General features: G+C 41.4%; 1 protein-coding gene across 1 annotated transcript; it reads left to right on the forward strand.

Moving 5' to 3' along the window:
* The first annotated feature begins 5 nt into the window (after window positions 1-5).
* On the forward strand, window positions 6-26,506 carry LOC134338244 (ribonuclease ZC3H12A). Its single transcript, XM_063033954.1, has 6 exons — window positions 6-106; window positions 8,369-8,970; window positions 16,926-17,065; window positions 19,378-19,612; window positions 22,160-22,266; window positions 23,774-26,506. The coding sequence occupies exons 1-6, from the start codon at window positions 59-61 to the stop codon at window positions 24,787-24,789; spliced, it is 2,148 nt and encodes a 715-aa protein (XP_062890024.1). The 5' UTR covers window positions 6-58; the 3' UTR covers window positions 24,790-26,506.
* Window positions 26,507-27,186: the final 680 nt, after the last annotated feature.

Consider the following 27,186-nt stretch of genomic DNA (forward strand, 5'->3'; position numbering starts at 1 on the left):
AAAACCTGTCAGTGCCCAGCTGCAGCTTGACAAACAAGCAGCTTTAGGTGAGACTGGAATGCGCCTTCCAGAACGTTTACATGGGGAGCTCGGCAGGCAGAGCTTGGTAAGCGTGTGACTTAAGTTTTCTCGCTAAGATTTGGTAACAAAACCTACACTAGAGTGATTATATCACCCTAAGGACTGCTCCTTAAGAAATAACATTGCGTGTGAGTTGGAGTTTGCTCAAAGTCCCACTCAAATGAGGCGCGATCGTTCCCTGGCGTTAAGAGACCTAACCTCGGTGCGATTTCGGATGGTATCTAAGTCCCCAGCAGGGAGTGAGGGCTGGTTTGCTGAGGGTTTAAGATTTGGGCGCCAATTCTACTTCAGGTATTGAGAAACGTGTTTATTGGGCGTTGAAGATTTTTTTTTTAATCAGTAAAATCGTGACAAGCTCCTGTCAAAGAGAGTCTGTGGAACGTCTACCGAGACGCGGGTTTCGCCAGACACACATTCAGGCTGAATGTCTTCGGGTGAGACCCACTCTATTCGCCGAATTTGGGTTAGTTATTAGAATATTGCGAAATAAATCGTGTGTGTCGTGCGTTTCGTGGTGAAAGGGGGGGCTTCAAACATGACGCAGTGGGTTTATCTTTGCGATCTTTGAAAATGAAATAGAAACGAGAGTTTGGAACATATTAATCATGAAAGTGTATAATAAGGGTTCAAGTGAGAAAATCAAGGAAATTACCCACCCACCTCCCCGAACGCTCAAGAACTAATGTTTGTGTGGTTCTGAGTCTGACTGTTATTTTTATCAGCCACTGAAATCCCAGCGGGGTCAGATGTTCAATGCTTAGCTTCTGGTATTAGTTATGTTAATCAGATCATTAGCTAGCGGGCGGCATGTGGAACTCGGTTTCACGAGTCAACAGAGGTGCACTGTACAGCGACTGAGGTAAGTCCTGAGGGAGAAGGGAGAAGAAGGGTCAGGGTTAGGTGGAGTAAGCCGAGAGGAGTTTTGTGCCGACCGTAAACGCCAATGTGGTCAGGTTGGGTGAATGTGCTGTTCCTGCTCTCTCTAATTCAATAAAATGGCTGATTATTGAACAGTTCAACAGTAGTTTATTTCTCGTGCTATTGATAGAAGAGTTTTTTTTTAAGTATGTAGTGGAGTTCTCGTTAGCCGAAACCGAAAATACAAGCATTTCTCTCTCCATCCCCTCGTCAATTTTTCTTCCAGGGATTTAAAAAAGAATGAATCAAGTCAGGAAAAAATTTAGTAAATTTGAGCCAATCACCGAATAATCCATCGTCCCTTCCTTCTATCCAAGCAGCACACACAAAATGCTGGAGGAACTCAGGAGGCCAGGCAGCGTCTACGGAAAGGAGCAGAGTCGACGTTTCGGGCCGAGACCCTTCAGCAGGGCTGGAGGGAAAAAAGCTGTGGAGTAGATTTAAAAGGTGGGGGGGAGGGAGAAACACGAGGTGAGAGGTGAAACCTGATAGTGGAGGGATGAAGTAAAGAGCTGGGAAGTTGGTGAGAGAGATACAGGGCTGGAGAAGGGGGAGCCTAGTAGAAGAGGACGGAAAGCCATGGAAGAATGAGGGGGCGGGGGGGGGGGGTAGCACCAGTAGGAGGCGATGGGGGGAGGTGAAGGGATGCACACACAAAACAATCAGTATTATCTTGTCGCTTTCTAATCAGGAAAGGCCCATAATCAAGCAGCTTCACTACTCACCCACCCTCTCTCTCCCCCTACCTCATTCCCTCTTCACACTACTTCGATTCATTGATTGGAGGGAAATGGAGTGGTGAAAATTTCTTTCATTCTCAGTGTAAATCGAAGACATTTAACCTCTCCATATTCAGTTACACTGTAAAATATAAATTAGGCAGTATTCAGACATCAAGGAGAAAGTGTTACCCTGGATCTAGAAAGTAAGGTGAACTCCGGTATCTTCTAATTCTAATGAAACTGATACTGTGGGCTAGAATGGGCATCTTTTCTGGCCTCACTTGCAATAAAACAGCCATTGCATTTAACAATGTTCATCTTTCTCAGTGGGAGGTAGGTGTAGGCTTGATTGAGTTTGAGGCAAGGAGAGTGGGAACAGAAAATAAGCCTTTACAGCCTAGTGAGAAAGTGATTTTGTATGATCAGTACAAATGCGTTAAGTCCGTAATGTTAGCAATACAGCCTAACTGGGTTAAAAAAATTGTTGCCTTGAACCTGGATGGGAGGAGGCTCAGGAACCTAGAACCTTAATGATAAATTGCAGTGGGGCTCCTGCTTGGATGTGTTTGTGAGGAGATGAAAAGGTGGGTGAGGTTGTAATGGGGATGAGGAGGGAAGACAAAGAGGCCAGGAAATCAATGAGGATAATATGGTGCAGGAAGTCCTAAAGAACCTCAGTCAGGTGGAGGTGCTCCTGCAGGTCAGGGAATATTGAGTAAATTTAAAGAAGACGTTACTGAGTATTAAACTTGTATGCCAGTTTGGTGCTATGCAACTAAGATTTCCTTGTCCCAGGAATATCCAATCACAGGTTCCCCAGGATAACTTGGTCCAGATTCCCCTGCCCAAAAGGAGCATTGCACAGGGACTGATATCATCCTTCGTAGCATTGGCATGAATGTTGCGAGAATGACTCAGGACATGAGGCGTCCATTACCAATTTCTAGAGTGGCACCAAGTAATCCAGAAATGGTCATTGTTTCATTTTGAGGAAGATCAATTAGACAGAATTGCATAACGATGCAAAAAAAGTCATGCCTTTGAATTCCCTGTACCAAACAAGCTCACATGCAGTTACACTGCTCTAAAAGTTGTTTATCACTCAAGCAAATTCATTGTTTTGTCCATCAATGCAAACTCGGGAAAAGTGGATCAGTAACTTTATCAGGTCATAGATCGCCTTCTTGTTGTGACTGGTTCATTTTTGGCCACTTAGACATTTAACTGAATCTTTAGGGACAACGTATTTAAATCCAGTAAAAAAAATCAAAACTGTGAAAAGGAAAATGCACACTAATTATTTTTTTTCTCTAGGAAGCCCTAGATGGGAAGTTCTAACACCTAAATTTTTAAGCCAAATTCAATCACTAATCTAACAGAAGGAGGGGGAAATGCTTTGCCCATAAATGGCACTGTTTACTGTTTTAAACAATTGTGTCCTGTTGTGTTAATTATTGAGCCTGGGTACTTCCTCCTTTCAGAAACATTGTTCACAGTCTGTCTTCCTTGGGTTCTTGTTATGTGTATTCAAATGACTTCAGTTGAACCAAAGCTCTGCAGTAGGACTTGTATTTATTTGAGACTTAAGGAATCATTGAAGCTGGCACATTTCCTCTCTTTGTCATCCTTTATATTGCAAAACAGCAACCATGAGTTTCATTTATATGGCACTTTTAAAGTAGTAGAGCACAAACACAAGCTGAAGGGCATATGGAAGTATTGAGTTCCAAAGGTGGATTTTCAGAGGATCTAAAGGACACTATGTTGGAGAAATAAATAGGGCAAGAATATTAAGATTTAAATCCAGATGACTGAGCACATGTTCACCAGTGGAGTAAAGTTAGTACAATGGGTAGGACAGCAGAGTTGGAGGAACAGAGCATCAGGGCAAGAGGAAGTTGCAAAGGAATGGAGAGACAAGATCAAGAATGGTTTGAATGAGGATAGGCAGTTAAATTCCAATCATTCATTTCTGGATTGGAAGTCTGAGGATTATCCATCATTCCTGGATTTGAGAACTCTCATCTAGCTTGGGAGGGGGGGAGGAAATAGAGTGAAACTCCTCTGCAGCGTTATATCACCCTGTTTTACATGATTGAGAGTTGAGCATTTGATTTCTCTCAGTAGAGATTTTGATTTGAAGGCAAATTTGTGAGAGTGTGAATGGTTTTCAGTTTATTTTCTCTTGGGGAAACACTGAATTTTAAGGGAAAATATCTCCAGGGAATGTAACTTTTAAATTGCTACACAGAATACAGAGATCACTTGTCGGGCCAGCATGTACTTTGAGTTCCTCTTGGCTCAGTGTAAAGTGAAAGAAATTCTCTGACAAATATACCTTGTGACACAACTGCCCAGAAGGGCAATTCAGGAGTGCTGTAATGTAGTTTTTCCATATATGGACATCACTGACATTATTGACAATCCCTACTTTCCATCAGAATAAAGTGGTAAACCACTCTCTTAAACCTTTACAGTCCTGGAAATCCCAATGCGCTGCAAGGCAGAGAGTTTCATGGTTAAGACCCAGCAGCATGAAGGAAGTTTTAAAAGCTAATTGTCCCAGAAAACAGGAAATTGATTCGGCTAAAATGAGTAACCTGAGAATTTATTGTTTGCATATAAATAGAGATTTTGCTTTTGCCATTTCCTTGTCTTCAGTAAGAAGGTCACAGATTTCTTAAATGCAATCAACCTCAGATCTCTAAGGTAAACAGTTTTTACTGGGTTACAGAGGTACAGTCATTTGGGCTGTAATTGCGCTATAAAATCATTTGGATGTAAAAGAAACATCAAGGTGTTGTTCATTATTCTGCTGGTGGAGCAGGAAATTTTGTTTGCCTGTCAGTCACTGCACTTTTTAAAGTACTGAAAGTGCTTTGAGGCATTTTATACCATATAGCGACTTTATTATCATGGACAAGCAATAGTGGGTGAAGATAGTTTACATTGTGTGGCTTGGAGAAATAGGCAAGTTAACTACACTGGCCAATCAGGACTGCGGTGCTCCTTCTAAAAAGAAGTTCAAGGTCACAATTTCCCAATTTCCCAAAGAGGCATTCATCAACCAGCTGCAGTTGAAAATGTATAGCAAGATTCACAAATCCATTCTAAATATGTAAAATCAGAGGCCTAAAGCAGACCTTCTAGGTGAGGCGATGCTTCACCTGTGAGTCTGTTAGGGTCGTCTACTGTATCTGGCGCTACCGATGTGGCCTCCTGTATGGTGAGATTGCCTCACCGAGCACCTACTAAGTGCCAGCAAAAGCTGGATCTCCCACTGGTTGTCCATTTTAATTCCACTTCCCATTCCCATTCTAACATGTCTGTCCGTGGCCGCCTCTACTGTTGCGATGAGTCCACACTCAGGTTGGAGGAGCTACACCTTGTATTCTGCCTGGGTAGCCTCCAACCTAATGGCATGAACATCGATTTCTGGAACTTCCAGTAATGTCCCCCCTTACCATTTCCCATTTACCTCTCTTACCTTATCTCCTTACCTGCCAGTCACCTCCCTCCGGTGTCCCTCTCCTTTCTTCCATGGCCTTCTGTCCTCTCCTAGCAGATTCCCCCTTTTCCAGCTCTGTAGCTCTTTTACCAATCAACTTCCCGCTCTTTACTTCACCACTCCCACCCCTCTCCTGGTTTCACCTATCACCTTGTTCTTCCTTTCCCCCTCCCCCCACGTTCTTACTGCTCCTCATCTTTTTTTTTCAGTCCTGATGAAGGGTCTCAGCCTGAAATGTCAACTGTACTCTTTTCCATAGAAGCTGCCTGGCTTGCTGAGTTCCTCCAGCATTTTGTGTGTTGTTTAACTTGTATCCTGTTATATTAGAGCATAATTTAAGATGAAGTAAATAGTTTGACGGAGCATAATACTTTAGCTTCCTGCCCTAATCTTATATTAATCTAGCAAATATGAAAGTTGATTGAGCTAATTACTGTAATTCAACTTTGAAACCAAGTGTGGTATGATTAATATATTGCATTATGCAAACATATGTTGAGATATAATGGGTGCTGAACAAATCATTGGATTTCCTTGTTCCTGGCAATGAATCTTTTTTTTGGAAATGCTTATGAGATAAGTAAAAATAAATTTGGCATCAGTCCTAAACTTGTCCTTGACTCACATGAGGCTGTTTCTCAAGATAAGAGCCCATGGTGTTACAGGAAAGATACTAACATGGATAAAGCATTGGCTGATTGGCTGGACACACAGTGGAAATAAAGGGAGCCTCTTCTGATTGGCTGCCAGTGACGACTAGTGTTCCACAAGGGTTTGTTTTGGGACCGCTTCATTTGCGTTGTATGTCATTGATTTGGATGAACAGAGTTGAAGGTTTTGTGTCTGCATTTGTTGCCGATACGAAGATATGTGGAAGGGCAGGTAGTGTTGATTAAGGAGGGAGTCTGTAGAAGGATTTGGACAGATTAGGAGAACTAGCAAAGAAGCTGCAGATAGAATACAATGTCAGGAAGTGTATGCTCATGCACTTTGGTAGAGAAAATAAATTGTCACGGTATACGTTGGCACAGCTGAACCCAGGTGTGGAGGAGCAGCAGATACCCATGTTGAGACAGAAATAAGGGTTTATACATCGGAATTTAAACAGAATATTGGTGGCTTGACCGAGTGACAGCATGAGGTGAGTTATTCTCAAAACAACGACCCTGTGATAAGCACTAATAAGGAGTCCACTTTAAATAATCACTGAATGCAGAAAACCCATGCCAGTCAAAATCAACTTAACAAGATTAAACAAAGCACCAGGCATAAATAACACTTGTTAAAACTGCAATTACAAATTAAGGTGCTCAGAGAGACCTTGGGAGCCCAATGGTCTCTTGGGAATCCTGCACGAGGACTTCCTAAAGGTTAATTTGCAGGTTGAGTCAGTGATGAGAAAGGCAAATGCAGCCTTAGCACTAATTGTGAGAAGGCTAGAACATAAAAGCAAGAATGTAATGCTGAGGCTTTATAAGGCATTTCGTGAGGCCTCACTTGGCATATTGTGAACAGACTTGGGCTTCTTGTTTAAGAAAGGATGTGCTGACACTGGAGAGGGTTCAGAAGAATGATTCTGAGATTTAAAGGCTTATCATATGAGGAGCATTTGATGACTCTGGGCCTTTACTCACTGGAATTTAGAAGAAAGTGTGGGGTGGGGGGGAAATCTGATTGAAACCTATCAAGTGAATGTGGAGAGGATGTTTCCAATGGTGGGGGAGTCTAGGCACAGAGATTACAGCCTTTGAATAGGGAGACAGCCATTTAGAATGGAACTGAAGAGGAATTTCTTTAGCTGGAGGGCGGCAATTCTGTGGAATTTGTTGCCACAGGCAGCTGTGGAGGCCAGGTCATTGGGTGTATTTGAGACAGATGTTGATAGGTTGTTGATTAGTCAGGGTTGCGGGGAGAAGATAGGAGAAGGGGGTTGAGAGGGAAATGGATCAGCCATGATGTAATGGCAGAACAGACTAGATGGGCCAAATGGCCTAATTTTGCTCCAGTATCTTATGGTCGTATGATCTAAGCAGGCTGCTGAATTTTCATCTGTAGCCCTCATGCAATGTATTTTAACTGCAAAGGGCTTGGGTGCCCTTTCCGACAAGTTTTGGAAGCAAATCTGATTGTTTTTAGTCTCCAGAAATGTCTAATCTGTTTGCTGAGCAAAATAAAGACGGAAAACCTTGCATTTATACCAAACCTCTCACAGCTACAGGACATTCCAAACTACTTTTCAGCCAATGAAACACTTATTTGATGCTGTGACTGCGGTAATGCAGGAAATGTGGTAGCCAGCTTGTGCAAGCTGATATCCCGCAGACATGACAACTTATAACCAGGTATATGCAATTAGAGAAAATGAGACTTTGATGTTATCTGCTATGTAAAACAGTGCAACATTATTGGCAGATGTGCCATGCGTCACAAAGCAAGTTCCTTTTCCTGACTGATGTCAATGGCGCTGCGAATACAGGGTTGCATTGAGATGCCGTGAGAAGAGCTGGTTTACTAACATGGACCACATTAACTCGTAAGCTGTAGGGCACTCTGGAGCAGTGGAGAGAGGTCCTGGAGGCAGTACATGTGCCCTCTGATTGCTGTGAATGCAAGGCACAATGCAAAGAGATTTGTTGTACAGCCGAGCCATTTGGTAATTCATAAAAATACATATTCCGATAATCAGAATAGCTTCGAATGAGTAAAGCGGGCAAGCTTGCTTAAACATCAATGGATTTGAGCAGAATGGGGGCTAACTTTCTCAGTAACCATTAGCTTTTCATAAGCGGTCGAGGCACAAAATGAGGCAAAGATGACTATTCTTTTTCTTTTTGCCCATATATTTTTTTAAGTTGCCGTATCTGTGGTTATTCTATTTGTACTGAACCTTAGTTTCATATTAACAGAGCAGGTGAAAGTTTAACTTGATAAGAAATTGCAGGAGTTTTGAGTCATTTCCCATCCTAAGTTTTTATCTGACTAAGTTTTTTCAGCACAGATTAGTAAGTTGAACCCAGTGGCCCTTTCTGCAACTGGGCAAATGCGAGCTTTCCGTTTTGGTCAGGACGGCTGACTGCCACGACCACCTCAGTTTTCTGCATTCAACCATACAAATATGTATCTCTGTCTTTCTTTCTAGGATTTAGCTTTGAAGGAAGGTGGATTTTACCCACAGGAGAAAATGAGCTTGGCAGAGCATGCCCAGTGCAGCCATAATTCGTCCTTGAACTTCCCCTCCTGTAGCAGAGCGATTCAAGCTGATCCTCCTAGTGGTACAAAGGCCTGTCATACCAAGTCAAAACCGAATTCCAATGAAGTCTATTCAACCAATGATTGGAGAAGTAACAGTTCAAAGGAATTCCAAATAGCCAATGAATTACAAGCAGAGAATGGCACCAGCAAAGAGTGTGGGAGGTCCACACAGAGTGACACAGACTCTACTGAATTGCAGTTGAAAATGGAATTTTTTCGTAAACTGGGTTACACCTCAGAACAGATCCATGCGGTGTTCCAGAAAGTGGACAGCAATGCTGATACCAACACCATACTTGGGGAGCTAGTGAAAGCAGAAGGGCCCGTGGAGAAGGATAGTACACCAGAGGAGGATCCAGCGTCTCTCCTGGTGTCTCGTGGCGGCCCTACGATCAAGGTACCTGCTGGTGGGCCAGCAAAGGAAGAGGTCCAAGGGCAGAAAGCCAACTTGCGGACAATTGTCATAGATGGCAGCAATGTTGCTATGAGGTAAGATGCTTTTTTTTTTGAGTACTTGCGCTTAAAGCATGTGGGAACGTGCTGTAGGCAATTCCCAGCCTCCTACCGGTATTGCTGCAGAATTTTTCCTTCTACAGGTTTCCATTCCAGTTTGCTGAAATGCAATGGAAGAAAAGGCGTTTTTTTATTGAACTATTTCTCTAACAGTGAGTTGACAAGTTAGTGGGGCTGAAGCTATTTGGGGGGGAATAAACAGCAGCAGTCATGAAGAGTAAGGAAAGAAAATTCCAGAACGTTCAGAAGCAGAGTGGAAAGCCCTCTGTAAGTACTCCCTAGTTGGGAAGGACACTCGAGATGTCGTAGGAACTCAGTGTGCCAGACAACATCTAGGGAGCAAAATGGACAGTTGATGCTTCAAGTCAAAGTGAAGCCTCTCGACCCAAAACACCAACTGCCTCATTTCCATCCACAGCTGTTGAATGATCTGCTGTTCCTCCAGCATCTTGTGTGCGTCAGTCCAGATTCCAACATCTGCAGTCTCTTGTCTTTCCCTTATTTGATAATCATATGAGCTGACACCAGAACTGAAACCCTTGTTGAACCCCAAATACTTCATTATCTAAGTGCCAAGAGGATTATAGGTGTCAGCTATAAGTTTAGGGCTATAAGTTTACTATACGTTTAGCGCTCATAAACTAATATGAGCGCTATCATTTGTGAACATTACAAAACAATAAATTCCTGTAACTCGCTGAGATTACAGGAAGTTTATTCTTCCTGCTTCTTGTACCTTTAATCCATCCTCCCTTTTCTATCGACTCATAAATGACATGCACTTTCATCCATAAAACTTTAATGAATTGTATGCAAATAATTCTGCATTTCCTTCTAAGGGGAATTTTCTGCCAGGTCTGGCATGGTCAGCAAAACAGAACGTATTGTTTTTTGTCACCAGATACCACAAAAGATAATCTGCAACTGGAGCAGTTCCAGGGAGAATGACTAACAATTCATTGAAGCCTATGATAGTCACAGTTTAGGGGTGGAGTTGGAAGTGGTGTGGCTGGGCGGAAGGAATGTGGGCTATAAGAGCGTTTCTTTAAGGATGGTACACGAGTAAATGCTTAGTAGCAGCTCCCAAACACCCTAAAATATCCCTCCAAAATCTGCAGATTCCACTTACTGGAACAACGTCCATTGGCATGATGTGGCATGGTGACAAAGTCTTTCAGATGACCAGAGTACTTATCATTATTCTTTCCTTAACACTGAGCCAAGTTCCCACTTCCCCATCCAGCAGAATTGTGCAAGTCCATTTACTGCAGAAAATCCAGCATGTAAGTAGAAAGTTTTATCGAGCTCAATAAACTCATCAGTTGTAGGGAGACACATCCAACCATTTCATGTTTATTATAATCCTGCTGGATCCTGCCAGAGCTTGTACCAAGTCTTTTGCCATTATTTGTGAAAGGATCAACTGATTTTTTTTTTTAATTAAGCACTCCTAGTGGCTGCCTGATTTTCTTTCTGGTGAAGGTTACGTGACCTCTGAAGAAGTGACTGTCACAGTTTAGAGCTTTGATCTTCTCAATCCAACTAATAATGGCCCAGCCCCATGTTGGTGACTCTTTTGCATGCCAGCTTGACTTCTATTTTATTCACCTATTAATTTTTTTTTATGGATGTGATCTTCATTGGCAAAGTTTCATGAACAATGTGGTTAGCTGGGTAATTTAAGGGTCAGTCAGGTGGGTGCAGAGCAGGAGTCACATACAAACCAGAATGGATGAGGATTACAGATATCTTCCCCAAAGAAATAAGGTAATGGAGGATGTTACTAGGACTGCAAGACTTGAGTAACAAGTAGAGGCTGAAATAAGGATGCTGAAAGATTCTTGAGGATGTTAATCAAGTCTCCCATCCTGGTAACAAGGAGAGGCAGGGGCTTTTTTCATGGGAATGCTGAGGACATGGAGCTGGGGTGATAAAGGAACTGAGGGGCAACTACTTCACACAGAGGGTGGTGGGTATATGGAGCAAGCTGGTAGAGGCAGGTCCGATTACAATGTTTAAGAGCTATTTGGACATCTACATGGTTAGAAGTTAAGAAGGCTGTGGGCCAAACACAGGCTAATGGGACTGTCTTGGACAGATACTTTGGAAAGAATGTGCAAATTGGGCTGAAGAGGCTGCTGTCATGCTGAACAGCTCTATAATGGGTTCGCAACCAGGAGTCCACAAACGGCTTGGTTAATGGTAAGGGTCTCTGCCATAAACAAGGTTGGGTAACACTGCTCTATAATCACTGATTCATGTTCCTTTTGCTTATGATTCCAGACGATCAATTGAATTTAAGTTTCAAGGCTGGGAAATTTAATTCCAGTCTGTAGATTGTTGGTTCAGTTATTCACTTAGATTAATTGCTGTGCTGCCCAAGACCACTGTAAATGTCAGTGTCTCGGACTACCAGGGGCAATTGGCAAGCTAATGTGATCTTATGACTGGATAAGAATCAGCAGTGAAAGTCAGTATTTTCCTATATCTGGCATAAAGTCCCCAAGGCCATGAGCAAAAATATCCCACAGCCAATCTTTAGTCTCGAACCTTTTTTTTTCATGTTGGATTTTTGTCATTGGTGGGGCACAAATCCATTGATATTATCTGACAAACCAAATCAGCAGTAATGGGCCTGTGGCAGTGGCTCACGAGTTCTGTTGAAGTGAGACACCTGGAGATGGTAGGGTAGCTGACCAAACGTTGAAGCAAAAGGTTTCAAGGTAGGAAGGAAAGTGGAGGGGGACTTTCAGATTCTCAGCTGGCTAAATTTGAAAGTCAACAGTCATGGATGGAAGAAAATTGCTCTTGGTTTGAAGGAAAGTGGATTACCCAGGATGCAGGCGCACGTACAAAGGGAGAAATAGACAGTTGTGAAGTTATGAAGGGGAAACCCAACACACCAAAGTAATATATATCTGGATGAGCACATCTGAACTCTTAGCACTGGAGGAAACAACAACAATTTCTGACCTTATGGTCCCTTTGAGCTATAATCATAATCTGCCTACAGTCTGCTATTGCTCACCCTTGACTCCACATTAAAATGGGTCCACATTCTGCCCTGTTCTGTCAATACTTAGGATCGCTTTGCCCTGTTAGGAGGGTAAAGGTTCACATTGTGCAAGCTGTTCAATTGGACAGCGATTTAGTATGACCGTTGGTACTTTAGATGAACCCAAGGCAAATTCCTCAAGATAGTGGCTATGGAAGCTGGAGGGGGCGGGGGTGGGGAAGGAGAGAAAAATAATCCTTGCCTTTTATAGGTTAGTAATTATTTGAGTCAGCTGAAAAGGGTTCTGTCCCAGATGAAAATAATGTTCATTTGAGTGGATATTCCCTTTTAATAAGGAAATTGGTGATCTTGGTGATAGTGGCAGCTGCTTATTTAGAAACCAATTTAATCATAGCTGTTTCCTTATTGCTATCCTGCCAAAAATCAAAAGATCATTACCTTTCTTTCCTGCAGGGCAGACAAAATGTTTAGTGTGTTTTGTTTCAGTTCTGAGTATAATGTTCCTGTAATTGAATTAATGTCATACAGCACTAAAACAGGCCCTTGGGCCTCTTGAATCTGCACTAGGGAAATTAAGCATCAATTTACTATAAATCTACACATTCTGTTTTTGTTCTCCCTTGTTCCCATAGACTCAGCCCTTCCCCAGATTCTACCACTCTTCTACACAATTGGGACAATTTACAGTGGCCAGTTAATCTGCCAGCCCAGAATCTTTAATGTGGGAGGGACACCGGGGCATCCAGAGAAAGCCCACATGGCCACAGGACGAACGTGCACACTTCACAAGGACAGAACTGGTGTCCAGAAGTGAACCTGGGACACTGGCCATCCCAAATGAAACACTGCCCCTGAGGAAACCCTGTTAAGTCACCGGTTTAAAAGCTGTGTTTAAATATATTGAGATCGAGCTACCAGAGATGTCATTGGCACCATCCCTCCGGGTACTGGCTCTCTGCACTTTGATATGGCCCAGCAGAGCATGGATTGTTTAAGCCCGGGCAGCTGAACACCCTCAGAGAATGGCTTCGACCACGAGTGAGACCAAGCCTTTTGGGCTGATTGGTTACTGTGTTCAGAGCCATTGAATCTTTGTGACTGCCTTTGCTGCCACAAAATGAAGATCAGAAGTAATTTATGACCTGCATCTCCGACAATTATAAACCTAAAGCATAGGCGTACAGTAAAATTCAATTAATTAAAATGAGCAGAATAATAAAATGGTAACTGAATACCTTTTTTGCTGGAGCCAATGTTTGACATTCTCTCAGTGGAGAGTGATGCACAGGTTCTGGGCAAATTTTGTGGCCTATCAGCTGGGAAGTCCATGGACGATAAGTCGCCATGCTGGTTTCCATGACAACCCTACCATTACAACATAGGGGTAGCAGCAAAGGCCTTCAGGCAATTGATGTTACTGACAGCAATCCCAAAAGCTGGCACATGGGCAGTGATACATGGGTAAATCTAAGCATTAGTGCTGGCTTTGAGATGGGACACAAGTATCTTGCACTCGGGAAACTCAGGCCACCGCTAATAGATAGAGGTCATGGAACAGTTAAATTTCATGAAAACATGTCAGTGATGGAGTTCCGTTCAACTTCCTGCTGTGGGTATTCTGCTGTGTGACAGAAAACCTCAGGGAAGTGGTTCTGTGGTGCAGGCTGTCATGTTGTCAGCTGGAGCCTTCATTCTGTCGATAATGCCCTTATCTCAGCATGTCAGAAAACAATGGGTTCAGCTCCCATACCAGGGGCTTGGGCACAAAGTTTGAACAGGCACATCAGTGCAGTTCTAACAGAATGCTGCAGTTTGAAGGTTACTTCTATAAAGTAAAATGTAACTATCCACCTGGGAAAAGTAAAGGAATCTTGAAGACCAGTAGAGTCCTCAGTGCAATGGCTGGTCTATTTTCCTCAATCACTAAATGCATGTCAATTTTTCATTATCCTATTTGTGGAAAATAGTTATGTGATAATTCATCACCATGTAATTAACATTAAAGCACTAACTACATTATTTGTTGTAAAGGGCTGTAGACATAATTGGCAGTGTTGAAATCTTGCCTGTTTTCACTATTGTTAAACCATGAACTTTATAGTAATACACAAAATATGCTGGAGGAACTCCGCAGATCAGGCAGAATCTATGGAGAAGAATAAATGGTCTATGTTTCAGGACTAGAGCTTTCATCAGGACCCTTTGAGCCCTGCTGAATCTTGGCCCACAATGTCTGCTTTTTATTCCTCTCAGTAGATGCTGCCCGACCTGCTGAGTTCCTCCAAAATTGTTGATTTGTTACTCTGGATTTCCAGCATCTGCAGAATTTCTTGTGTTCTTGAATTTTGCAGTAATTCACATTGCACGCGATTTGCAATATTCTGATCATTTGATTATGCATTATTTTCCCCTGTCAGAATCTGTGTGGTATGAAAGCAGCAGTTGTTCCTTTAGTGAAGGAGCATCATGGTACAATAAATAATGGCATATATTTCAAAGAGAGGTTGCATCATTATTCTGTTCCTCACTTGGAGAAGGACTTCATGGAAAAATTTAAATTTGCACATACTGAATTGGTTTGCATCAATTAAACAGAGGATACTGGAAAGATTGAGCAGGTCATGCAGCATCTATGATGGGAGAAAGAAAGTTATCTTTTCAGGTTGAGGACCTGCATCAGACACTGAGTAATTCCTGTATTTCAGATTCAATTTGTTGGCAGGGTGGGACATCTGTGTTATTATAATTACACATTGCTTTAATGTTAAAGGATGAGTTTCTTCCAGGTTGGCTCCAAAACCAAAGTTCTTGCTCATATGCTGACAATGGCATTTAATCAGGGTTTGTCTATTTTTTTTTAATGAGGATGGGTTAGCATAATTTTCCTCAGGTTCAAATAGAGAAGAATCTCGGACCTTGCCATTGACTACCTAAATATTTTGGCATCAGCTGAGTTCACCAGCTCATGACCACACCAGAACCTTGATGTGTTCACGTCTAATCAGAGAGAAAAAAAATTAAGCTTGAAACTTTGTGACTTTGCATACTATTGCACAAGCCACAGCACACACCACAGCAGATTCCTAATACCTGTAAATGTATTTGCCGAATAAAATCGAAAATTGAACTTTGATTAAAAATCTGTTTAAAACAATATAACATTCATAAATTTATTTCTAAAAGCACATGCCTTCACAGTCACATAAACCCACAAAGGAATCTCTGTTCATATGATGGCGCATTTTCTGTTACCTAAATAAATGTTTCTTTCAAGTGAGCAATGTTTGGTTAACGCAAGTCCAATTCCAGCTACATTGCTGGTGGGATCAAAAGTATAAAATTACTTGAATTCTAGGTCAGAAAAAGTTGTGACCAAACTTAGGATAAAAAAAAACACCTAATATTTTATACCTGAGGATTATGTATCATAGTCCATGAAGGTTAATTCCTATACATCAGATTGATACATAAATGGCAGGGATTTATTGGTGCATAGTATTATGACCTAATTACTGGGCAATACTCAGAGGGAAGTTTGCATGGTCTATATCCAATGATTGAAAATCAAGTCATTCAGACAAGCATGGATTTATGAAAAGATGGTCTTGGTCAAACTTGATGCCCTCATGATTTGATGCCAGCACGATTTGATTCCCTCGAACACATACTGTTCTGGAAATAATTGATGTTGAGATACATCGCAGTGAGCATACGTGAATTTCCAAGAAACCAACTGAGTCATCCATTTGTATGATGAGTCTAATTTTTCTTTGGAATTTAAAACTTGTTCACTCCCATATGCCTGAAGTTACTGAAGTTCGCAGCCTGAAGTATCCCCCACTTAGATTCCAATGTCCATCACTGCAGAGGTTATTCATCACTCCATCTGTATGACTCTGTAACACAGCAGAGGGTGCATTAGTGCACAGTGCTGATGGATTCAGTAGCTCATCTGTCGCTACTTGGTGTGGACTCTGCCACTACCAGCTGTACATCTCACACTAAGTATTAGAATGAGGCATGGGGAAATCCAAAACGCAAGTTATTGCTTATTGCTTTCTCCTAACTCTCAGGAGTAAACTTACTAAACCTCCATCAGGAGACCTTAAGTATATTCCAACAAGAGCATGGTACATTACAATATTAAATGAAACACAAAATTCTTACATCTTTGGAGGACCAGGAATCTGACAAGATTACAGCTCCAGGCGATCCAAGAAAAGCTATTGCCCAGCATATAAAATTAACTAAGTTACAAAAAAATCAACTGAAACTGAGAGCTTAGAACTTTCATTAATTTTTTTTCTTCAGTTATTTGTGATTATTTATGTTGAACTTCTTTCTTGATTCTGATCTTTCATGATGGGCACTAGATTTAAATTATTAATAATTTGGCTCATGGATATCAATACAGCTGAAACAACAGTAAAGCCATTAACTTCCAGCAAACTATTCAAAAACAGTTAAAGACAAAAATTACCTTTATTTGTCACATGTACATCAAAACTCTCAATGAAATGCGTCGTGCATCAAATTAATTCCGAGGATTTTGCGGATAGTGTGCAAGTGTTGCCAAGCTTCCAGCAACAACATAGCTTGCTCACAACTCATTAACCTTGATCGTCCATCTTTTGTAATGTGAAAGGAAGCAAATGAACCCTGAAGAAACCCATGGGGATAACGTACAAAGACCTTGCAGACAGTGGTGATAATCAAACCCCAATCTTACTGCTACTGCCCCAGTTGACTAGATTTTGTCAGTTGCTATCTTCTAATCCCTGAGCCCTCGCTATTTTATACCAGGTAAATGTCATATTGTGGACTAGTGTCATATCCTTGAAGACTACAAAGGCTGACAGAACTTCTAGACTTGTAAGGCAAATAGTCTTATTCTGGATGATTTTTTTTATTGCAGTCATGGGAATAAAGAAGTCTTTTCTTGCCTTGGAATTCAACTGGCAGTCAATTGGTTCCTTGAAAGAGATCACACGGATATTACTGTCTTTGTCCCGTCTTGGAGGAAGGAGCAATCAAGACCAGATGTGCCGATCACAGGTATGCAGTATTCCGATTGTATTCCAATTCCGTTGCAATAGAATCTCCAAATGATGGGTTATTAATGTTGCGAGGAATCTTTTCTACCACATCAAAAGAAGGGAGCAATTTACCAGGAAACTAGCTTCCAGCTATTTTGTGTCCTTGACCTACAGCTTCATAGATGGAAGATAAAATTAGGGAAGTTTTCTGCTCTCTGTCACTGTGCACACGGTAACATGTAAAGAAGTCATGTTTGTATAACCCTTTGCTAGGCTATGTTTATAAAAATATAGTGAATTAACAGAGCTTAGTTATTTCACAATCTTGGTTATGGGTGTTCCAGACACCTCATTGTTATTAATGGGAGCTTACTGTAGAGACATGGACTACCATATTTTCTGCATTACGTATGTGACTACATTTCAGGTACATTGGTATTAATGGTATTGTGATGTCCTGAGGTTAGACCTGATATATGTGTATAAATGCAAACTTTTTTGATCTAAATTTCTGCTATAGTGAATGGTTTAGGCATATATTTTCCACACTGATGTGTGTAATCAGGAAGGAATCCTGTGTAATTGTCTAGGGCCCACATCTGAAGTAAAGTTCTTTGTAAATATGAAAATGGAATCCAATACCTGTTTGAGGTCCCCCTTTCTACTATGCATTTTCTGGTACTTGACGGCCAAACCTGTGTTTGTTCACATGCAATTTAATCTATGGTTTACTTTTCTTTCCAATCCATCACTAGACCACAGTGGTCCAAATTCCCACTGCCTTCAAAGTTCTGCCAACCATTTCAACCATTATACAATCCAAGCCCTCTTTGTATTCCCATGTTCTTTTAGCTTCCACTGCTGGTCAACAGTCCTGTTACTTAAATATACCACCCTACCCATGCCTTAAGCTGGCTGGTGGTGTAGTGGCATCCACACCGGACTTGGTGGTTCCAGGTTCAAATACGGCTAGCTCCTTGTACACTTTCAATCCATACTGGGTTGAGCGTCAAGGTAGCAACTGGGCTTCGTATATATAAAAAAGTAAACAAACAGAAATGCCAAAGAAACAGCAAGGGTGCTGCCCGATGCACCATAAAGTGCAGGAAAGAAAAGCAAAACTATTATCGAGTGAAATCAGCATCCAATTTCTTTGTCCTTCTGATTAGTGGGTACATTGGACAAAGTCTTTGACAGAATTCTTTTTTTAAAAAAAGTAAACTTAAAGCAGTTTTCAATGTCAAACCACAACATAGCTTAGTAAGTTACTGTTTTCTTCCATTGCTGACTGAAAATTTAATCTACAGCTGGAGAATGAGTGAAACTCAAAGGAAATTACTAAGATTGTGTTACTACAATATAGGTAGTGTTAGGTTAGCAGGCAACATTTATAACATTAAGTGGACTTCATCTCAGTCCCTCATAAGTTCAGCTGCTTGTATGATGGGCAGATGTATTGCTCAAAAGGAGATCCATAAGTATATTGTTTCTTAAATGTTTTTTCTCACTATAAATGAGCTGACAATAAACCCATCAAGCTACCTGCCTGCAGTATTTTGGACTTGTATTTTCAATAGTTCCATTTAATATCAGAGAATGTATACAGTGTACAATCTGAAACTCTTATCCTCTGTAGACATCCACGAAACAGAAGAAAAACCCCAATGCCCCCCCAGCACAAACAGCAGCAGAACCATCAACCCTTCCCCTTTCCCCTCCTATTTATTCCAGCACCCACCACCCACCTAGCAAGTCTCCAAAGAGAGACCATGATCTGCAGTCCAGCAAAAACTATAGTGTGTGTGTGTGTGTGTGTGTTTTTTAAGCGTGTCATACCAGACATTCAGCCATTCTTGTGTCAGGGTTAACCCGGTCACGTTATGAACATTCCTGACTTGACCGTTGTATTTTTTTTTTACGAGGCCGAGTGGCTAGCTCGACACTCAACCCGGCACGGATGGATAGTGTGCTGGGGGGGGGTGGGGGGTGGCCCGGCCTGGATTCGAACTCGGGAAGCTTCGCTCCTGAGTCTGGCGCTGATCTCACTGCGCCACCAGCCAGCCGTGGTGTGATAGAGAGGTACCAGTCCTTCCACAGCAAGAGGGAAGACAAATAGCTTGCTGTTTCGATGTTACAGTCTGAAGCAAGCTATTCATCTCCCCTCCCACTGCGGAAGAACAAAAAGAATTTGAAAGGAGCCTCAAAATTAGAGATTAATGTGATGGTTTTCTGAAATACTTCACGACTATAATCTCTAACTCTGTGATACAGGTGTGTCTCAGTACTCTGACGCATTCATCAGAGCTGATCTCTCTCTGGTATTCCTTTTAGACCAGCATTACCTCCGGGAGCTTGAAAAGAAAAAAATACTCGTCTTCACACCTTCACGGCGTGTCGGTGGGAAAAGGATCGTCTGCTATGATGACCGCTTCATAGTCAAGCTGGCGTATGAAACAAATGGCATCATTGTTTCAAACGACACGTATCGAGATCTGCAGAATGAAAAACCTGAGTGGAAGAAGTTCATTGAAGAACGTTTGTTGATGTATTCATTTGTGAATGACAAGTAAGTAGAAATTTAACAGAGACCACCAAGCACAACAATTAGATCAGCGGGGTTGGGGGCGGGGGGTGCAAAAATAGAACTGGAATTTACATCATGCATCTCACTCCAGAACTCTAGTAGGATTAGAATTGGGTAGGTAGAATCGATGTGAACATAAGTTAGCTAGAAAACAATTTCACTACGTGCCAAGCAATCGCTAATCTGACAACACATTATAATCAGCAAAGGTGAGACTTGCTACTATACTCTCAATGGTGTCAGGTTTCAAAATGAGAAATATTTTAAACCGCATTTTGAAAACAAGGTAAATGAATCTCATTTCAGATGACAGTGCACTATAGAAGGCAGTTTTCTACGCCTTAAAGCGTAGGCGGAACCTATAGGAGTTGAATGCTCTCTAAGTCAGCAAGGGGAGTCATAGAGTAATGACAGTGGAAACAGGCCCTTCGGCCCAATTCGCCCATGCTGGCCTATTTGGATGAGTGCTCTTGGCCCATGAACTTTCTCTATTCATGTCTCCTCCTGAGGTTCCCATTAAAACCTGTCAAGTGGAGTTTGTTGTTTGGAAGCAATTTGTCTCCCTCAGTAGCTAACCTTCAATTTACAGAAGGCTGAAAATGAAGAATGTCATTTTGATTACCAATAATGTTTGCAAGAAACAATTGATTTTAATTGTTCGCATCAGGAAATAAGTTGGTTGCTGAAAGGAAAGTTGAACGCAGGGTGAATTGGGCAGTGGACAGGCAGTCCGCTGATTGGAGCAGTTTCAAATGCATTCTATTCTGTTTGGACTTGTCTGAGTTTTCTACTGAAGTTAACTAATGGAGCTTAATGTATGACCACGACTGTGAATTTGACTCTTTATTTGCATTGAGCCTGTCCTAAGTTACGTACAGTCTTCAAATACTAAAACAAACTGAACTGCTGGCTCAGAAACTGCTGCAGTAAACCAAGAATGACAACTAATAGTGTTTGGCTTGTCAAATCAATCATTTCTTTCTTTCATTGAAATTAAATAATTAACAAGCTCTTAAAAAATGGCACTGAACTCATCACTGAAGGAAGACAGTCTTGTAAAATATACAGAATAGGGTATGTTCGGCAGTTAATGGAGAAAACATCCAGTGAGTAAATACTAGTACCATAGGTTATACAACTGTACAGGTCAATAATGAAAACTGAACATGACAATTATTAAAGACATTCCCTAGTGACCAGTTTGATAAATATTCCAGTCATTTTTGAATGTTTTTTTTTTGCTTGAATTAATAATGGTGATAAATAATTAACTGAAAAGCAGAATGTACTTTAGTTCCAGCAACCCTTGATAATATGATGTGCTGTAGGTTCAGTATTGCTTCTGCATATGATCAGTTTTTTTCCTTCACCCAAAAGAGCATGCATTTTGACATTGCTGAGGCATTTTGGTGTCACATGATACCACAGAATAAGTAGGATTCTCAGCTTAGCAGATAGTGAGCAATTATGTTGTTCTCCGCAGCACACCTCCACTGTGTCACAGAGAACCAGTGGGAGATGTGAAAGCAGAGGCTGGACAACCAAAAGGCCCAACCACTGACCACAGCCATGGCTTGCTCTTGCCCACAATGCACCAGGATGTATGGATCCTGGATTGGCCTCTACAGCCATTCGATGATCCACCAATATATAACCCGGATAAGTGTGAGGTGATTCATTTTGGTAGGACAAATATGATAGCAGAGTATAGTATTAATGGTAAGACGCTTGGCAGTGTGGAGGATTAGAGGGATCTTGGGGTCCGGAGGATGAGAGGTGACCTGATAGAGGTGTATAAGATGATGAGAGGCATTGATCGTGTGGATAGTCAGAGGCTTTTTCCCAGGGCTGAAATGGCTAACGCGAGAGGGCAGAGTTTTAAGGTGCTTGGAAGCAGGTACAGAGGAGACGTCAGGGGTAAGTTTTTTATGCAGAGAGCGGTGAGAGTGTGGAATGGGCTGCTGGCGACAGTGGTGGAGGCGGATATGATAGGATCTTTTAAGAGGCTCTTGGATAGGTACTTGGAGCTTAGAAAAATAGAGGGCTATGGGTAACCCTAAGTAATTTCTAAAATAAGTACACGTTCGGCACAGTATTGTGGGCCGAAGGGCCTGTATTGTGCTGTAGGTTTTCTATATAACCCCTTAGGAGAACATTGTACTTGACTCAAATGATCGCACTAATACTACTATATTAAAAGGACTCCAGTTTGTTTAAGAAGTAGATACAAACTATCTAGTTTATTTAATTCAAGAGTCTTGAGGTGAGCAGAGGGAAACTGTCTCTTACCATTAAGGGCTGAACTCATAAACTTGCTTTAGATATTGTTCAAGGCTCTTTTGACTCTGCATCCCTTTCAGCTACATGAAAACACAATGGTGTCCCTTTGCTACTGAGCGATATTTGTTCATCAGTTTTTGACCTTGTCCTGCAAGGCTTTTCTTTCTCAGTGCATTCATACCACCTAATAATTTTGGACCAATTGCCTGAAGTTCCTTTCTGATGATTTTTTTTTTCCCTGTTACACAGGTTTATGCCTCCCGATGATCCTCTTGGGCGTCACGGACCCAGTCTTGATAACTTTCTCCGAATAAAACCCGTAATTCCAGAGCATAAGCGGCAACATTGCCCCTATGGTGAGTACCCTGTGGCGTACTGTGGACTTTTCCTGAAGTAATTTGATTCCTGAGGGAGGAGTGGGCTTTATTCCTGATTGGGATTGCATCAAGAAATGCCACTTAGGTCTAATTCAACTCTGTAGAGATTCTGTAGCTACAAGCTAAGCCAGCTAGGTCTAGCATCTGAGAGGGGACTGTCAATAATTTGATCAGCCAACCTAACATTCTAATGAAACATGCAGAAGTCAACCTCTCATTGGTGGTAAACATTGTTTCAGGTTCAGCTTACTTCAGTTTAGTTGGACTTTGCGCTACCTGTGCACTGTATGATATGAACTTGTTAAATTTCCACCACAGAGTTGTGCACAATTAATTTTGCCTACCTATGCCCAGATTGCTTATAGTAACAATAGTGTGGTTTAATTGCAAGAATGTGCCTATTATCTTGGGCAGCTGCACCTTTGAATAGCCCCTGGAATCAGGGATATCGTGTTGCCCAGACTTGTGTATCTAGACAGCTAGGATGAAGTATCCATGGTTATCTCTGACTGACAGAAGCCTCGGATCTTAGATCGGAGAATCAGGGATAGAGTAGCAACAACCTTTCGTCATGCCATTACTTCTCTCAGCTGGTTATTCAACAATGTTTGTCTAACTTCCACACTCTATTACTTACTTTCCAACGGAGTGTACAGTTTGAGAATCTAAAGTCCTTCAGCCAACCGTTGTGAGCTAGATTTCGCACGTTTGGTTGAATTGTCCAGAATTTGTCCTCTGTCCCCCAACATTAAAGAAAAATATCAGCTGGGTTTTAATGTAGGTGCTGTTTAGTGACAATACTGCAAACTGGATAATCTGTAAAGATTAGTGCTACCCTTTCTCAGTTAAACAAAATCTTAGACTTTCAGGTGCATATCCTGAAATATGAGGACTAAAGTTGTCTTGGTCTATTTAAATGCCATCACAAGTTGCTGCTTAAAGATTGTATGTTGATTTACTAATATGAAGTACTTGGCATCTGCAAAACTGCAGGAAAGGAGGGAACAAAAACCCAAAATAAACAGTAACATACACAAAATCTGTCAATTCCTTAGGGTCTCGGCCCAAAATATCATCTGTTTATTCCTTTCCATCGATGCTGCCTCACCTGCTGAGTTCCTCCAGCATTTTGTGTGTGTTCCTCCGGACTTCCAGCATCTGCAGAATCTCTTGTGCTCCTGAAAATAAATATGCCATAACATTTTACTTTGGTATCAATATTCACACTGAGGGTCAAATGATTCAATAACAATAACTTGCATTTGTGTCCCATCTCTAACATATTAAATAGGGCTTTAATACTCTTGTCAGAAATCAAACAAAATTTTGCATCATCAATTAGTGGAAGCTGTAATAGTGGTTTGGTCAGTTTGGTCAAAAGATAAGATGTAAAGGAAAGAGTGACCGAGAGATAGAAATATTTAAAGAATGAAATACAAAGCTTGGGATTTGCTCTGAATGGTAACCTTCGTTTCTTTCGTTACAGGTAAAAAGTGCACTTACGGAATGAAATGTAAATTCTATCATCCTGAGCGAATTAACCAGCCTCAGCGTTCAGTGGCCGATGAGCTTCGTGCCACTGCCCGATCTTCACCGACAAAAAACCTCAACTCTGCAAGTGTGAACAAGGAAGAGAAAAAGGCCAGCGTGCAAAAACGGTTGCCATATTCTGACACTGGCCCGCTAGCGTTTAACCCAGGTGAGAACGGGTCTTTGCATAAGCATGGCTCAGATAAGCCATATCCGAAGCAGAATGAAATCTCCGCCGAGAGCAGTGGAATGTTAAAAGGGCCCTCAATGTCAAGTGAGAAGTCCGTTAACTTGAATGCGGAGTGGTTTCAGCGTATGGGCTTTGACAACAGCATGTCTAATTCAACATGTTCGAGCTTGCATCAAAGTTACGATGAAGGCTTTGTTTCTTTTGAGAAAGAATTTTCTGATATGTGGCCTTCCAGATCTCATAGTCACAATGAACTCTATGCCGTGAGCAATGAAGCGTATTATTTACACACACCCAGTTTAGACCATCACCAATATAGCTACCATTCCCATGAGTCAATGCCATCATTAGGTCACTGTAGTTACCCGCCACAAAATCCATCCACTGGTTCAAGATGCTGCGTCCCTATGCACAGAATGGCAATCCAGCCACATTTCAGTCTGTCCAATGAGTTCAGTTCGCTGAGTTCCCAGAGGTCTCACGGTTGCTGGCCCGACTCGCACCTCACTTCAAACAACAGTCGGTCGCAGAGTCTTCCTGACCCTCATGGTTGGTCAGTGAAAAGATGTGACCAACAGCCTCTGGAATCCTACTGGAAAAGCAGCCAGTGGCCGTCTCACGACCACTGTGGAGAGGAGCGGAAGACTGTGCGCATGAAGCTGTGCGCCATCTTCCAGCACCACCTGGTAGATGCAGTTATGAAGCAATATCCACAGCTTCTGGATCCCCAAGAATTGGCTGCCAATATCCTGGCATATAAAAACCGAAACCCTAATATGTAGTATGAGGCATCAACAAAGATATCAAAACAAATGAATCAGCTCAAGTAGCTGGCTATAAGTAATAATCAATACACTGCTGAAATCAATTAAAATTATTACAACATTCCAGGAGAAGAGTTCATTCTGAATGCTTTTTATTTTCTGGAGTGTTGTCCATCTTTCAAACCTTGCAATTCACTTTCATACATTATGGATGGTTAAAAAGTTATATTATTTTCTGAAACATCCTTGAGTTTTATAATTTGGTGAAGTAGATCAGATGGAGGATTTAAAAGGTTTTGTCAGATTGGTGGTTTGTAGATTTAAGACCAATGATTTATGTTGTAATTTGTATATACTGTGTATACTATAATTCTGCTCTGTAAATTGTTATGGCACATGCCTTAATCCATATGTGCTTTAATCTACTCTGTACATATTGTTAAGTTTGTCCTTTACAGGATGTACTTAAAATATACGTTATTACATGGTGTGATTGGTATATACTGTGGTGAAAACAGAAATGTGCTATAATTGTGTATGCAATGTGATAAATACGGTAATTTGTTTATACTGTACATACTGTAACCCATCCATTTCAGGTCAGTGTTAACTTCTCCTTTATGTAATTCAGGGCAGTTTCACACCTTTCATTTTTTTGTGTACTTATTTACTTCTGGAAACCCAAGAATGTTGTTGATTCCATTTGAGTCCAGACAGAACTTGTAATGTTTCTACACACAATGTGAATTGTTTATAACCAATGTTTGAAAAAGAATTGACTTGCAGGTCTTAGTGATACACTGTAAAGTTGCAGCTTAAGTTGGCAATGTGTAACTATTGACCTGTGAGCTGAATGTGTTGGTACATATTGTATCTTTACTGATTCCCAATTAACCTTATCAAGTGAATGAAGAGTTGTTCTTGAAGTCAACGCTGCAGTCAATGCTGAATAGCAATTAAAATTGGCTGTGTTGGCACCATGTGCCAGTCTGACTGTTGTAAGGGATATTGATTTGGTTAAATTGTTATCTAAAGAATTCAGAACTACAAAATCATATGTAATGGTTTTGTTCTAGTTAAGCAAACTGCTTACATTAAAGAAATTGTAATATAAGACATCGTAATTTGTCTTTTTTACATAAGCGATTTGCTCTTTTCATGAGTGTGTTTTTGAAGTCAAGATGCATGAAGGCTTCGTGCCAAAATTGCCTAGTCCTAAATTGAGCAATGCTATCTGATGAATGATGTTTCAAGATTATTAGGCTTTAATTATAGAGAGGTGTAGATAGGTTTTACCTACATGCATATAGCAAACCAACAAAATCTCCCCAATTTACCTTTCATGAGATGATATTATGAGATCTAATGACAAACTATGTAAATTTCTTTGCTGTATGTCTGCCGCAATCACATTGCTGATCATTGTAATTTTTTCTGGTAGCACTTGAGATGGCAGTTAGTGAATTTTCTGCTCCTGGACCTGAGCATTTCCTAATCGTGGTTGGAGGAAAAAGGGAAGGGAGTGGGAAACATCTGAGAGACATTTTGTAGTGATCAATAAACTAATTGTTTGGAATCAAATTACCTTTCCTGGTGTCTCATGGCTAGGTGAACCTGCACAACCCCCTTTCCCTACCCTGGCAATCTTTTACTGTCACATGACCCACTCCCGCGACACTCCACCCTCTCCATTCCCAACATATTTTGCTCCAACCCGGACAATACAAACAGCTATGTCAGGATGCTGTTCATTGACTATAGCTCAGTATTCAACACCATCATTCCCACAATCCTAATTGAGAAGTTACAGAACCTGAGCCTCTGTACCTTCTTCTGCAATTGGATCCTGGACTTCCCAACTCGAAAGCCACAATCTCTGCGGATTGGTGATAATATCTCCTCCTCGCTGACGGTCAACGCTGGTGCACCTCGGGTGTGTGCTTAGCTCACTGCTCTACTCTCTCTACACCCATAACTGAGTGGCTAGGCATAGCTCAAACACCATCTATAAATTTGCTGATGAAACAACCATTGGTGGCAGAATCTCAGGTGGTGACCAGAGGGTGTATAGGAGTGAGATATGCCAACTAGTGGAGTGGTGTCACAGCAGCAACCTTGCACTCAATGTCAGTAAGACAAAAGAGCTGATTGTGGACTTGAGGAAAGGTAAGACAAAGGAACACATACCAATCCTCATAGAGGGATCAGAAGTGGAGAGAGTGAGCAGTTTCAAGTTCCCGGGTGTCAAGATCTCTGAAGGCCTTACCTAGTCCCAACATATTGATGCTGTTATAAAGAAAGCAAGACAGTGACTACACTTCATTAGGAGTTTGAATAGATTTGGTATGTCAACAAATACACTCAAAAACCTCTATAGATGTACTGCGGAGAGCATTCTGACAGGCTGTATCACTG

The sequence above is a fragment of the Mobula hypostoma genome, chromosome 26 (assembly GCF_963921235.1).
Source record: "Mobula hypostoma chromosome 26, sMobHyp1.1, whole genome shotgun sequence".
NCBI lineage: Eukaryota > Metazoa > Chordata > Chondrichthyes > Myliobatiformes > Myliobatidae > Mobula > Mobula hypostoma.

Bases quoted from the DNA above. Each gene is read 5' to 3' on its own strand.
- LOC134338244 (XM_063033954.1), top strand. From the start codon at position 59: ATGCGCCTTCCAGAACGTTTACATGGGGAGCTCGGCAGGCAGAGCTTG. The intron at 8,971-16,925 runs GTAAGATGCTTT...TTTTTATTGCAG, and splicing joins GGCAGCAATGTTGCTATGAG to TCATGGGAATAAAGAAGTCT. The intron at 19,613-22,159 runs GTAAGTAGAAAT...CCTGTTACACAG, and splicing joins TATTCATTTGTGAATGACAA to GTTTATGCCTCCCGATGATC.